The sequence below is a fragment of the Bidens hawaiensis genome, unplaced genomic scaffold (genome assembly GCF_021521415.1).
Source record: "Bidens hawaiensis isolate Kalapana, Puna unplaced genomic scaffold, B.hawaiensis_p1.1 tig00023255_1, whole genome shotgun sequence".
NCBI classification, from domain to species: Eukaryota; Viridiplantae; Streptophyta; class Magnoliopsida; order Asterales; family Asteraceae; genus Bidens; species Bidens hawaiensis.
The window spans coordinates 82,744-96,918 of record NW_027493652.1 but is presented as its reverse complement, the minus strand read 5'-3'; the positions used below and the strand labels follow the sequence as shown (position 1 = coordinate 96,918).

General features: G+C 34.4%; 1 protein-coding gene across 1 annotated transcript; it reads left to right on the top strand.

Moving 5' to 3' along the window:
- Positions 1-1,085: 1,085 nt before the first annotated feature.
- Positions 1,086-13,698, top strand: LOC143567239 (DEAD-box ATP-dependent RNA helicase FANCM-like). The gene is made up of 22 exons (XM_077053704.1): positions 1,086-1,115; positions 1,186-1,432; positions 1,501-1,644; positions 1,731-1,813; positions 1,878-1,992; positions 2,113-2,204; positions 4,955-5,009; positions 5,090-5,211; positions 5,938-6,051; positions 6,424-6,617; positions 6,700-6,830; positions 6,931-6,991; positions 7,086-7,156; positions 7,254-7,303; positions 7,392-7,557; positions 7,710-7,831; positions 7,916-8,230; positions 8,322-8,835; positions 11,142-11,537; positions 12,073-12,127; positions 12,261-12,401; positions 13,191-13,698. Exons 1-22 carry the CDS (start codon positions 1,086-1,088, stop codon positions 13,696-13,698), a joined length of 3,726 nt encoding a protein of 1,241 aa, XP_076909819.1.
- The last annotated feature ends 477 nt before the right edge of the window (positions 13,699-14,175 follow it).

The following is a 14,175-nucleotide window of genomic DNA, read 5'->3' as shown; positions in this document are numbered from 1 at the left end:
CATCAACCGTCACCCCTGCCCTCACCACCACCACTCGCCGCCCACTCCCACCACTGCTACCCGCCACCACCCACCCCAAACACCACCACTAACCACCATTATCTCTCATCGCTCACCACCCACCACCACCACCATCACCGCCTACCAATGCCACGACCGCCACCTACCTCCCACCACTACTGCCACTCACTACCGTTTTAGTTTTATTTTTTCTTTTTTTCCTACATACCAAACTACACAAAGTAATCATTTCATTCCCATGTGACAACCAAACATTTCATTGGAATGGTAATAACCCATTCCATTCCTTTGTCCATTCAATTACCACGTTCATTCCATTTCATTTTTTATTCCATTACATCATACCAAACACACCCAAAGAGATTATATGAATATCATATAATAATTAAAATCCATAAAAAAACGACAAAGAAAATGAATTAACAATGGAAATAATGAATAATATGAGAATCGACTATTAGAGAATCAAAAAAATAAAACTTAATGGAAAAATGTAATAGGCGATCGACAAGGGCGGTCGAGGTGGTAATTCGATAGAAAGAGTGAGATTAAAATGATTAATAGGGTTTGCAAATTTATGATTTATATAAGACAATAGTTATTCACACACCCATTTTTGTTATTCATACACCCTTTTAACACACATTTTGCGGGTGTTTGGGATTCCTTATTTTGCCTCCTTATAACTTTTCATTAAGTTAATAAGTTAAATATTGTAACTTATAGAACTTTTCCTCTCACAATATAAGTAATCCCAAACACCTTATCACTTTTCAATAAATTTATAAGTTATAAGTTAGTGAAAATAAGTAATCCCAAACACCCCCTTTATCTTCCATTTACAACCAAAAACACATCCTTTATATAATTTTGAGATGATTTGACATTTTATTAAAAGAAAACAGACGATTTGACAATAACTAGGCAATTTGGCATACCATGAAAGAAAGAAGAGCTTGGCTTTTTGGCGCTTAATTTCATTTTCATTTTCATTTTCATTTTCTTCCCCCCTCCCTCTAAAAAAAATAAAAAAAAGGAAAGAGTTTCTCCAATTGCTTTTGTTAATGGCGATGATCAACGGCGATGACGACGACGTAAGCCATGCATAATTTCTTTATAATTATATAATTTTGAATAAATTTGTGATGGAATTTGGTGTTTCAGGGATTTGATTGGGTTGAAGCTGTTGCCCTAATTGACGCTGCTTGTAATTGTAATAATGAGGAAACACCATCCACCGCTAAATTATTATTATCCACTAAACCAACTTCAACCTCAACTTCTTCTTGTTATCGTCAGTCGACACTTGATAGATTCGTGGTATCCAAACCCACCACCAATGACGAGGAGGATGAGGATGGTTTTGATCAAAGTATTGACCCGGAGGCTGCGAAAACCTGGATATACCCAGGTATGTATTTATTAATTTAGGGCTTCTTGCCTGCCTGCCTGCCTTCTAATACTTTTATGTTATTGCAGAACACCCCCCTGTTCGGGATTATCAGGTTTCCATCACCAAGACTGCTTTATTTGAAAACACACTCGTCTCCTTGCCTACAGGACTCGGAAAAACCCTTATTGCTGCTGTTGTCATGTATAATTACTACACATGGTTTCCTAAAGGTCATTTCTTGTTATTTCATCTCCCTCTCTCTCTCTCTCTCTTTTTTTTTTAAATTCAATGTTTTCATTTCGTCTTGTAATTGCAGGAAAGATTGTATTTGCTGCTCCTTCAAGGCCACTTGTTATGCAACAAATAGAAGCATGTCATAATATTGTGGATATTAAACAAGTCAGAAGCTATTTATTTTTTTTCTTTTTTTTCTTTTGCTTTAATAATAAGTTTATAATTTCAGAAACACGCAGTTGATTTGACGGGACAGACTAGCCCTTCACAAAGAGCTTCCTTGTGGAAAGATAAACAAGTATTCTATGTGACCCCACAAGTTCTTGAAAAAGATATACAATCCGGCAAGTTTCTAAAATCTCCATATAACTTATAGATGAATTTGTTTTGGTTAATTGTCTTTGAATCTGAGTTATGGAAATCTTCTTTCTTTTTAAGTTTCTTATGAAGATTGTACAATCCAGGAACGTGCCCAGTAAAACAGCTGGTGTGTTTAGTGATTGACGAGGCTCACCGTGCATCTGGCAACCATTCATACTGTGTTGCTGTTCGTGAGGTATCTGGATTTTACTGTGCAATCAGTACATTATTGTCTTGTACATAATACCTATGTGTAACTAAGTATCATATATATACATAGTAGTCTATTGCAGGGGTGTAAACGAGCTGAGCCGCTTATGAACTACTTGAGATCGGCTCGTTAGAAACTTGAATCGATCCGAGCTTAAAAGAGCCCGAGCTTGAGCTTTCATTGAAGCTCATATAATACACGGGGTTGAGCTCGAGCTTTTGTTGAAGCTCATTTAATGCACGAGATTGAGCTTGAGCTTCACATATCGAGTTTGAGCTGGCTTGCAAGTCTAAATGAGATTTTTATTAGTATAATTGTTATTTATTATATTTACATAATAACTATTTTCAGATATGAGTTATCATAAAAAATATTAAGTAATATATATTATGGGGAAGGTTAACGTACAAATGAAATTAACGTGCTAAACATGAGAATCAAGTAGAGTAATTATACATACATGTAGAGTAATTATGTAATTATATCATAGAGTAATTATAATTACTCTATGATATAATTACATAATTACTCTACTTGTATGTATAATTACTCTACTTGATTCTCATGTTTAGCACTTTAATTTCATTTGTATTGGATCCAAACCCTATATATTATATATAAAAAATATAATTATAAGTACTTTTGTAAATAATTATAATAATATTTAAATAATTAATAAATAATAAACGAGCTAAGTCGAGCTCGAACCTTCCTAAGTAAAAATGAGTCGAACTTGAGCCTTAACAAGCCTGGGATCGGCTCGGCTTGTTTACACCCCTACTCGATTGCAATCATTATTCTATAACACAAATCACACAGTTTATCTTACATCATATGTTAGAGGTATCATTTACTTATGTTAGATAATATGATATGACCCCGTTCGAGTCCAAGGGAGCTGCAGGGTCCAAGGAAGATGAAGAGCTAAAGGAAGTCGAATAGCCTAAGTAACCGCTTCAATAATTACTACAATTTGGTCTATATATATGTTTGTTTTTTAGTTAATGGATCATCGATGTTTATGTTTATCAATTTACTCATTTTTCTTGAATTGGATTAATTGGAGAATAGCCCATCTCGAATCGGGCCAACTATCCTTCAATTTCTTGCTTAAATTTTGGGGTTCTATCATTTAGTTCCATTGCCGGGAAACTTGATGGTACAGACCCGGAATAACTAGAAGGAAGGTAGCGATGGCAATAGTATAACATCTGATCAAATAGCCACTCAATAGGCGGTCATCGCCACTAAGCTTGATGCCATAGTCTCGCAATTGAAAGGTGATGTTGCAGAAATCAAATCTGTGATGTTTGGAACACCCCTTTTGTGCAACAACCAAGATTTGGTCAACAAAGAAACCCCTGACGACAACACTACTCACTACTGTTGACGAAGATCGGAAGGAGCATGATTTTGGTGTTCAGTTGAAGATTCAAGATTGGGAATAAGCTCGAGATCCTGTGAAACCGTTGCATACCAATTTGGAATCTTGAGAAATACCAGATCCGGTTAGAGAGGAAGTCAACCCTAGTGATGACAGAAATCTATCTGAGCAGGGTGTCCAATTGAAGATCGGAGGTGGTATTCTATTGAAGGTCAGAGAAGATTTGGAAACAAACCAAAATCTTATAAAAACTCAGGCCTACCTAAAGCATCATGAACTGATTTTTGAGGTTAAGGATGTGGACTCCACAAATTCAGCCCCATAGATGTCTTGAAAACTGTCATCCAGGTTTATCAAGTCCTAATCACATCATTCCGAGATCAGTCTCGGATTCATTAGGTTTTCTGTGTAGCCATGTTGAAACACGCATGGGTTAGAGTCCCAACAACATTTATAAGCTCCTCCCTACCGATTATCAAAGATTGGGAAACCGATCTTCAACTTCATTCAGTTCTAAACAGTCGTGGGGTCCAGAGAGTCGGTAAACCTACAACTGAATGACTAATCGCTTAGCTATCGAATCCAAACAGCAGTGACAATAATATGCCACGGTCTATGAAACGTGTGCGGATACAATTGAATGAATGATCGTTGGCACAACTATTATCGAATTTCCGACTTGAGAACAAGTCGATATTCCAGGCCGGGAGTATTGATACGAACCCGTTCGAATCCAAGGGAGGTGAAGGGTCCATGGAAGGTGAAGAGCTAAAGGAAGTCGAATGGTCTAAGTAACCGCTTCAATAAATACTACAATTAGGTCTATTTATATGTTTGTGTTTTAGTTAATGGATCATCGATGTTTATGTTTATCAATTTACTTGGTTAAAATCCTTGTAATGGAGATCTAATCCTTCTCGTATTGGATTAATTGGAGAATAGCCCATCTCGAATCGGACCAACTATCCTTTAATCTCTTGTTTAAAATTTGGGGTTCTATCATAATACATATATATTATTAATAGTATAGAGATAAGTTATTAAAGCAAGGGTACTTTTGATTTCTTGTTTAATTTCTTGGGTATGTGCAGAAGATATCTGCAAGTGTCTAGCAAGTTGATTAGTCTTACTTTCCCTATAAATATGCAATTGTATTGTAAGTTACCTATGAAGAATTATTAAAGAGTCTTTAATCTGTTAATCTGTTTCAACCTCTGTTCATGTTAATTAAAGCTGGTTTCTTACATTAACCATATATTTACTCCATGTGTTTGAGTCGCTCTTGTTGTCACGTGTAATAAACTATGTATCACTGATTTTGAGGTGCTATGTTTTTCTTGTCTGCTCGCAGTTGATGGCTGTTTCAGCACATTTCAGAATATTAGCTCTTACTGCAACACCAGGAAGTAAGTTAGCTATAAATTAGCCTCAAACTAATCTTTTAGGGATTATATTTTAATAATTCGTCTTATGTTACTTTATACAGCTAACCTTAAAACTGTGCAGCAAGTTATTAACCACTTGCAAATATCTCGCCTCGAGTATCGAAGCGATAATGATACTGATGTGATTCCTTATGTGCATACTAGGAAGATCGAACTCATACAGGTACATGCCAAAACTGTCAAACCAATATTTTCATAAATATGTTTTTTTAGCAATTCGTTAGCAAGTCAAATATGATCACAACGATTATGTTGTATATATATACATATAGGATCGGGATCATGAGAGAACCTTTTTGAAATTGAGAACTATGAGAATCATTTTGGACCACAAAAAAACCCAAAAATAAAAAAAATCATAAAATTAAAAAAAACACAAAAATCAAAAAAGTAAAAAAAACCAAAATTCTTATTTTATCATCCCGGTTTCATAAAAAAAATAAAAAAAACTCGGGTCAGCTAAATTATATACACATATGTATAATATATACATATATGTACATTTACATGTTTTTTTTGTACACATGTGTATAATTTAAGATAAATGATACTGTACATATGTGTATATTACGTAACTAAAGATTATATAAAATTATACATATGTGTATATTACGACGTTTTTTTTTATTTTTTTATTATTTTTTTTAATGAAACCGGAATGAAATATAAGAATTTTGGTTTTTTTACTTTTTTAAAATTTTTATTATTTTTTGTTGAATGATTTTTTTAAATATTTTTTCAAAAGGTGTTTTTAGTGGCCTAAAATGGTTCTCAAAGTTCTCAATTTGCAAAGGGTTCTCTTAGGATCCTTACCCTATACACATATATATATATAAATATTTAATTACTTTTTCAAATGCATTCAAGATTGTTGCTACAATGGTTGTAGGTTCAAATGGGAAAAGATGCTACTGATGCAAACAAGCTACTGATGGATGTAATTCACGTACATGTTAAAAAGCTTAATAACTTTGGAATTCTTTCAAAAAGAGACCCACAAACAGTAAGAATTTTCCCCCGGGTAGGAATAGGTTTAAGAAATGAATAGATAAAATGACCAAAAAGGCAAAAATGACATTTTTATGAAAATAAAAGTATATTACCTTAGGTTTAGAGGCGAATAAGTAATTTTGTTATGCCCTTTATCCTTTGTTTTGTTGCAACTAGTATGAACTTGTTATCCAAAACTAATGATCTGCTCTAAATAACTAATGATCTGCCCTAAATAATCAGATACTCAAAAGTTGAATCTGTGAATGCAGATATTTAAAACCAAGTATTGTGCTTTTAAAGTTTCATATTCAACATCTTCCATATGGTCAAATTATATTTAAGTATAAGTAAAAATTTCGACTCGCTTATCTTAATTTGACAGCTCAGCCCAGTTGACTTTCTAAGGTCAAAGGAAAACTTTCATAAATTTCCGCCACAAAATCTGGACCCGATGAGATACTCGGAAGTAGAAGCGAGTCTTACAGTTCTCATCACATTATATCATATAAGGAAGCTGCTTTCTTCTCATGGTATACGGCCAGCATATGATATGCTTGAAGAAAAATTGAAGCAAGGGTACTTATGTCCATCTTATTATCTTCTACTTAAAAGTGATTTGCAATTGTATGAAAACATGCTAACATACGTCAAGTTTCAGGCATTTTGCTCGCCTTTTCAGTAGGAATGAAACTATTCACAAAGCAAAGCTTATAATGCAACAAAACTTGTCTCATGGTGTTCACAGTCCAAAATTCTCAAAAATGTTAGAAATACTCATTGAACACTTCAGTATGTCTCATGGTGTTCACAGCCCGGCTTTTGCCTTTTATTATAATTTAATGTTTGTTATGTAATGAACATAAAGGAATAATTTGATATATATTTGCAGAAAAACAAGATCCTCAGAAGTCTAGGGTCATCATTTTCTCACATTTTAGAGAGAGCGTAAGGTCAGGATACGTAATTTTTTGCTCTACTTTATTTTAATTTTAGCAATAAACATGCTTTAGCATGAAAAATGCAATATCAAGCTTACTTTTATAGGGGCATAATGTCATCATTAGCCACCATTGGAGAACATGTTAAAGCTACAGAATTTGTTGGTCAAAGTTCAGGTCAGTCTTCTTTTTCAGTTGTTACATGAAGTTCACTTTTCAATAATATTTTGTTAATTCATGTGGCGAATGCTCTGAATTTTATGTTTAATTTTAGGTAAAACATCAAAGGGCCAATCGCAAAAAGTTCAGCAGGCTGTTTTACAGGTAATATTTTCAAACTTTTATGCATCCTTTGTTTTATCATATGTTTTCTATGTAAATTTATATTTGTTTGATCCTAAATTGTTATTAGAAATTTCGGGCTGGTGGATACAATGTTATTGTTGCAACATCGATAGCAGAAGAAGGTCTAGATATCATGGAAGTTGATCTTGTCATATGTTTTGATGCTAATATTTCACCTATACGCATGATTCAACGCATGGGGAGAACCGGTAGGAAGAGCGAAGGACGAGTTGATATCCTTCTATTATATGCACATGTTTTATTAAGATAAAAAAATAATCATAAGTGGGAATACGATTCTTACCTAAAAATCTAACCCTTTTGACACGTTACTCGATATTTTCTTGTGATTTGAGCTATATAAGTGTTTTCTTAACAAGCAAACTGGTGTTAGCTTGTGAAGGTGCAGAGTTAAGCGGTTATAAGAGCAAGCAAGCCAAGGGTAAAGCTGTAAGTAAACAAATGTCAAATCCAAAATGCTTCAGTTTTCACCCTAGTTTAAGGATGGTAAGATTTCTTGTATGAAAATGTCAATATAAACTTAAAGTTACTGGTCAAATTTGTTCTTTGATCTTTATTAAACTATCACAGGTACCACATGTTTATAAACCTGAAAAAAAGCTTGTCAAGTTTTCAATTGAAGAATTTGTTCCACGTGGAAAGAAAGTCAAAGAAGATGATGCAGTTCTGATGCCTGAATATAAGATTAAACTTACAGACGTTGAGACTGATCTTCTTGAAAAGTATTTTGATCCTGCAAAACAAGATAATTGGAAACCTTCTCTTATGGCATTTCCACATTTTCAAGCGTATCCATCGTGCGCGTATAAAATTGCTCATTCAACAAGAACAACAATGCTAATTGATTCAATGCAGCATTTGCAAGGATTATCTTTCAATGTCTTGGTATGTAGATAACATGTGTATTATACTATTATAAATAATTATCATAATTATATTGTGCAGATTATAAGATAGTTGCTTGTGTTTACGTCAGGATGATGAGATTACAGAAGAGTGCTTTAAAGTTGAAACTGATATTGTTGCAGAAGATGACGTGGTAAGAAAAGAACCAGAAACCGACACATCATCTTTCATGGACATAATAAAAACCAAGGAAAAACACCATTCGTTCTTGTTTGGGTCAGAGTTTACAATGGTCGATTCAAATAATAATATTCTGATTCTGTCTGTACCGGTTTTCCCATTGAAACCGTTTTCTCCAACTAAAATTTCATTTCCACATAGTAGTTGTAGTCCCTTAAAAGCTTCAAGTGAAGAGCATACAGAGGTACCATTGGATGAAAATGAAAATGATGTTATTGTCACATCTTTACATGATTTGCATGAAGACAAATTAGATGAGGAAATTTGTAAAGCAGAAGTTATTGGCACGGTGATTCCTAATGTTGTTGATGATGATTCTCATTCAGTTGAAGCGGTTGATCTCAGCCCTCGATTAACTAATCTGTTATTAAGTGGTGTCGTTCCAGAGTCCCCGGTACATAAATGTAAGTATATATATATATATATATATTCTCTTAATTATATATGTTTTGGCCTTTTTTCAAAAATTGGCAACACATTATGTCTCAAATTCTGATTCTACCATCCAACACACAATTTCCTTAAAATAACAACACTTCCCTTTTTATTGATGTTTAATTTGGAAATCAAAAGTTTCAGAAAGAGAGTGTTAGTGGGTGTGGGTCAACCCAACCCATCCCATGATACCAAGCACCAATTCACTAACATCGAAATGAACTTCTGGTTATTTGAAAAAGGTGCAACTATTTTACCGTTTTACTAATTAAAAGAACATTTTTGTATGTTGAATTTTTTTGTTCTTCATTAACTTTTTTACATTGATGATGATAAAAACCACATATTATGATTACAAAAATAGTTATAAATTAAAAAAGTCACATAAAAAGACAAAATTGACCTTTTTTATGTGACTTCGTTGTAATTTTTTCTTCCTATTTTGGTAATCACAATAAGTATTGTTTGTGTTGTTTTCCTTTTAAATTTTCTTCGAAGTAAAATAATTTACTGGAAAATAAAAAAATTAAAAATAAAAGAGAAAACAGTTCTCTTAGTTGGTAAAAAGGTAACATGTTTGCTATATTTTCAAATAACGAAAAGCTTGTTTCGATTTTAGTGGATTTTCATAATCGATTGCTAATATCATGAATTGGTGCATAGTACCATAGGTTGGGTTGAACCACAACTACTAACACTCTTTTATTTAAACTTTTAACAGAATTACAAATTTTGTCCTTTAAAAAAAAGCCAATTTACGGTTCGTTTCCTTTTTTAGTTTCTTTGCAGGCGGTGTACTTTAAACATTTTTTTCCTACACGTTATGTCCTTTACGCTAACTGGATTAGAAAAACTCAGTTAAATATGACATGTGCCAGACATGTGATGGGCATAATTGTAATTCTAATGTATCCTTAAATTTAAAAAAACAAAAGAAAATATATATAATACATTCCCCTCCTTTCTCTCTTCTTTCTCTATACGCCACCACCATCCCATAAACTCCGGCCACTATAAATTCCGGCCACCATACCCCCACCCACCTCGGGTTCGAAGATTGGGCTACCCCGTCGTCAATTTCTTTAGTTTAAAGTGTTTCCGGCTAAAGAATGATATCTTGAAAATATTTAAATCTAATAACCTCACTTCAAAACCATATCGAACCAGCAATTAGATCATGGAAAAAATAATGGAGGGAGAGAGAGAGAGAAACAGGGAAGCAGATGGGTCCATCACCACCACCATCCCATCCACCTTTCATCTTCATTCAACCCTAATCGGGGGGAGGGGGGTTTAAATGTCGAGATCGAGAGAGACAGAGAAGCAGATTGGTCCGATGTGGTTTCCGGCAACCAGCGGCAAGGGTGTCACCCAAACAATCACACTTTGGTGTAACCGGTGAGAACGTGAGTTCAATCGTTTACGAGGAAAGAGAAGAAGGTCCGTTGCCACTAGGGTTTCAGTCTTTGAAGAGCATTTGGGAGTTGGGGTTTGTGATGAAAATGCAGCCGATGTTGATGGTGGTGGGGGTCGGGTGGAGATTGTAACAGGCGATGGTGGTCAGTGGAGGCGGCCGGTCGGTCAGTGGGTGGGTTAGGTGAATTGGGTTTTCGGATACGGGTTTTGGAAAAGGATGGGTCGGGTTCGGGTGATAGGGATCGTTTGCGTTTGTGAACGGAAAGTGTGGTGGCGGTTTGTGAGATGGAGAGGAGGTGGTGGTGGTGGTTGGAGATGGGTTATTGACGGCAGTGGTGGGGAGTGGGAGGTTGGATATTAGGGAGGAGAGTAGGTGGGGTATGGAGAGGAGGAGGTGGTGGTGGTGGGTTGAATGGAATCTGCAACGAGGTGGGTGGGGGTATGGTGGCCGGAATTTATGGTGATGGTGGTGGTGTATAGAGAAAGAAGAGAGAAAGGAGGGGAATGTATTATATATATTTTCTTTTCTTTTTTTAAATTTAAGGATACATTAGAATTACAATTATGCCCATCACATGTCTGGCACATGTCATATTTAACTGAGTTTTTCTAACCCAGTTAGCGTAAAGGACATAACGTGTAGGAAAAAAATGTTTAAAGTACACCGCCTGCAAAGAAACTAAAAAATGGACACGAACCGTAAATTGGCTTTTTTTAAAGGTCAAAATTTGTAATTCTGTTTAAACTTTTTGATTATTCAAAATAAATAACCTGTTTTGACACTTCTAATTGCTATTATACTAATGGTTATTTTTTATATTAACAGTTTTTGAAAGTTTCCATATTTGAGATTTTGCAGGCACATCAAATAAAGATAAAGATTGCTATACAACTCCAGATCATGATACTAAATTCATACATCTGGGTCAAAGTAAGAATGATGAGGCGGTAAACGAGACCACTCTTAATAAAGAAGTAGGAATTTCAAAAATTAATTTACCAAATAATTCTATAGAAAAGTGTGCTTCAGGTTCCAAGCTTGTGGGAGAAATGCAAACACCTGTGACAAATTTGTCTAACAAAAGTTATAGTAAAGATTGGCTTTTAAGTTCTGGTGAAAAGTCAATTAGCCAACCCAAGAAAAAGCTTAAAAGGTTGAGAAAGTTTTGTGATATCAAAAGTGGGAAAGAAGAAATTGTAGGCCGTTCATCAGTTTCTGATAGATCTTGTGCTCCATTGGGTCGCGCTTCTAGAGGTAAATTGATGTTACCTACTTTTGTTTGTTTAAGTTCGGTCGCTTACGTTCGTTAATATATTCATTTAAAAGGTTTAGACCCATTACAGTTTAGTCTAGTTTTAATAACTTTTTAGGCCTAACACATTCTTCATGTTTACGTTTAATTGATTTCAGCTCAGTTATGTTTGTTCATCTATGTTCATTCGCGTATATACTATATTGTCAACAATCAAACATTACCGAACTTACGAACACGCACATGTTCATTTTCTAATAAATGAACACGAACAAGAAAATCCTGTTCTTTTATTTGTTTATGTTCGATTGTTTGTTTGGTTTAAGTTAAATGAACGAACATGAACATGCTCTGGTCGTATTTATTCGGTTCGTTTACAAGCTCTGCAAAAGTCATTATGTCATTGATTATGATTGTTTGGTTAACTAATTCTTATTTTCAGTTGAATATAATCACTTTCAAAACGCACATCCAAACACCCAATATGTTTGTTACATGATTCATTTAGCACTAACTAAATGCTATTTCATTGTCCAGGTAGCAGGAAGCTGTTAAACGATGATGCCCGGGTTTTTATCGATGATGAAGCCGAGTACGTGCACATGTTTAAATCAATAATATTAAATCCTCCACTACTTGGCATTTTGATTTCTATGCAATGTCATTTTCACCTTTTGTGATCAATAATATTATTAAAGCAGAAATTTTGTTCGATAAAATCTCAGGGCGTCTTCTGAAGCATCCGATGATGAAGTTGAGGATGGGGAAGATTCCTATTGTGGAAGTTTCATAGATGACAGAATTAATCCTACAATAGCAGCCATGCAGGCGGAAACGGGTCAAGTTGACATGATGGCCATTTATAGGTCTGTTTCTAGAACCTTTCTATCTTCACAGTTGATCCAGTCACTTGACATTAATCATGGTTACGCTATTTTTTTAAAGAAAACTGATGGATTTAAAAAACTTATTTAAGTTGAATTTTGTAAATGTTACAGTCTAAACAACATGATTTGCATTATTATCTGGGCCAATATCATTAAACCGTATTACCGACCAAGTTTCACAATTGTTCCATTTGCCTGAACATTTTTTTCAAGTTTAGTTTAGGGATAATTTCGTATATCTTCTTCAAAACTTGTTATAATATCATATTTAGCCAAAGAAGTAATCAAACCAAGCATATGACCTTTATACCCTTCTCTTAAGACTTGTATTACGACATGTTACACGGAAGTTTAAAGTGTAATGATAAAGAGTCATGTTGTAATTTGTAAGGGTCATGTTGTAATTTGTATTTAATGAAATGGTTAAATATGAACATTGAAATATTTTTGATGAGTGTATTAGATATCAATCCTTTTGGCTTGACAAATATTTATACAAGTTTTTAAATTGTTTCTTTAATTTTTATCCTTTAAAAATCTGATATATGCAACATGTATTGCTGGTTTTTTTTTACACAATGGCATGCAACATTTTAAGCCGGTAATGCACGTTGCACTTTGAATTTAGAAACAAAATTCCCAACATTAAAACAAAACTGAAACGTGAGTGATGAACCATGAAACTTGGTTATTATTTACTGGTATTAGTCCTACAGTCTTGACTCTTGGATTAAAAGTTTTGTAGTTTTTAATATGTTTATATGGCAGACGGTCGTTACTCACTCAATCACCAATAGTCGATTTTAGTCCCGACAACACGATTCCAACCGATGATGATGAAAGTGCAGCTGGGACTACAAATCCATCTCTTCATACAAATGAGAATTCATCATCATCATCATTGTCTGCCCATTTGAATAATACTAATAACAATACCAAAAGGTCATCTTCAGATATTGTTGTAATTCCCAGCACCAGTGGACCCGCAGACGACACCAAAAGGCGAAAGCTGAGTTTTTCTCAAGGTGCGAGTGGGCCTCTTCCGGTTTGTAATTTAGAGAAGGAAATTTATTTAAAACCGGAAGTTGATGCGCACAAGGACATGACGTGGCAGGCGGATGAGTTTGATGATGATGAGTTTTATAAAGGGATTGATCTTGATGCATTGGAGGAACAAGCCTCTAAACAGTTGAGACCCAGATCAAACTTGTCCAGTGACAAACCGAAAATCCTAGATGATTTTTTGGATTTGCCTTCCTTTGATCTGGGAATTTGATTGATGTAAGTTTGAGACATCTGATATTGGATTTAATGTAAATATTAAACGTTTAATTATCATAGTGTTAGACAAGAACACTTGCAATTGATTTATCAAGCAAACGTCTGTCTTGCTAGTATTTTTATGTTACTAAAAGCTTAAACAAATTATCAGATTGTCTTTTGAGACTTCGTACCCATCTGAGAATTCGTTTAGTCATTAACAAACCAATGGAAAACGGATGAAAACACCATAAACGTTTAAGCAATTAAGCCATTGGGGGATGTTCTAGAACATCTAGAACATCTATTTTCTTTCTTCTACACTAGGAATCACATGGTAACACGTAAGCCCTTGATTCAAACCTGACGAGAAACTTTGTTTTTTAGTTTTTTGATTTTTCGTCATGATTTATAGTAGTTTAACAAACTTAGCCTTTTGATCTAAGTTTTTCATGAATTTGTTCAATAATGAATTCGATATCCATAGATTCGA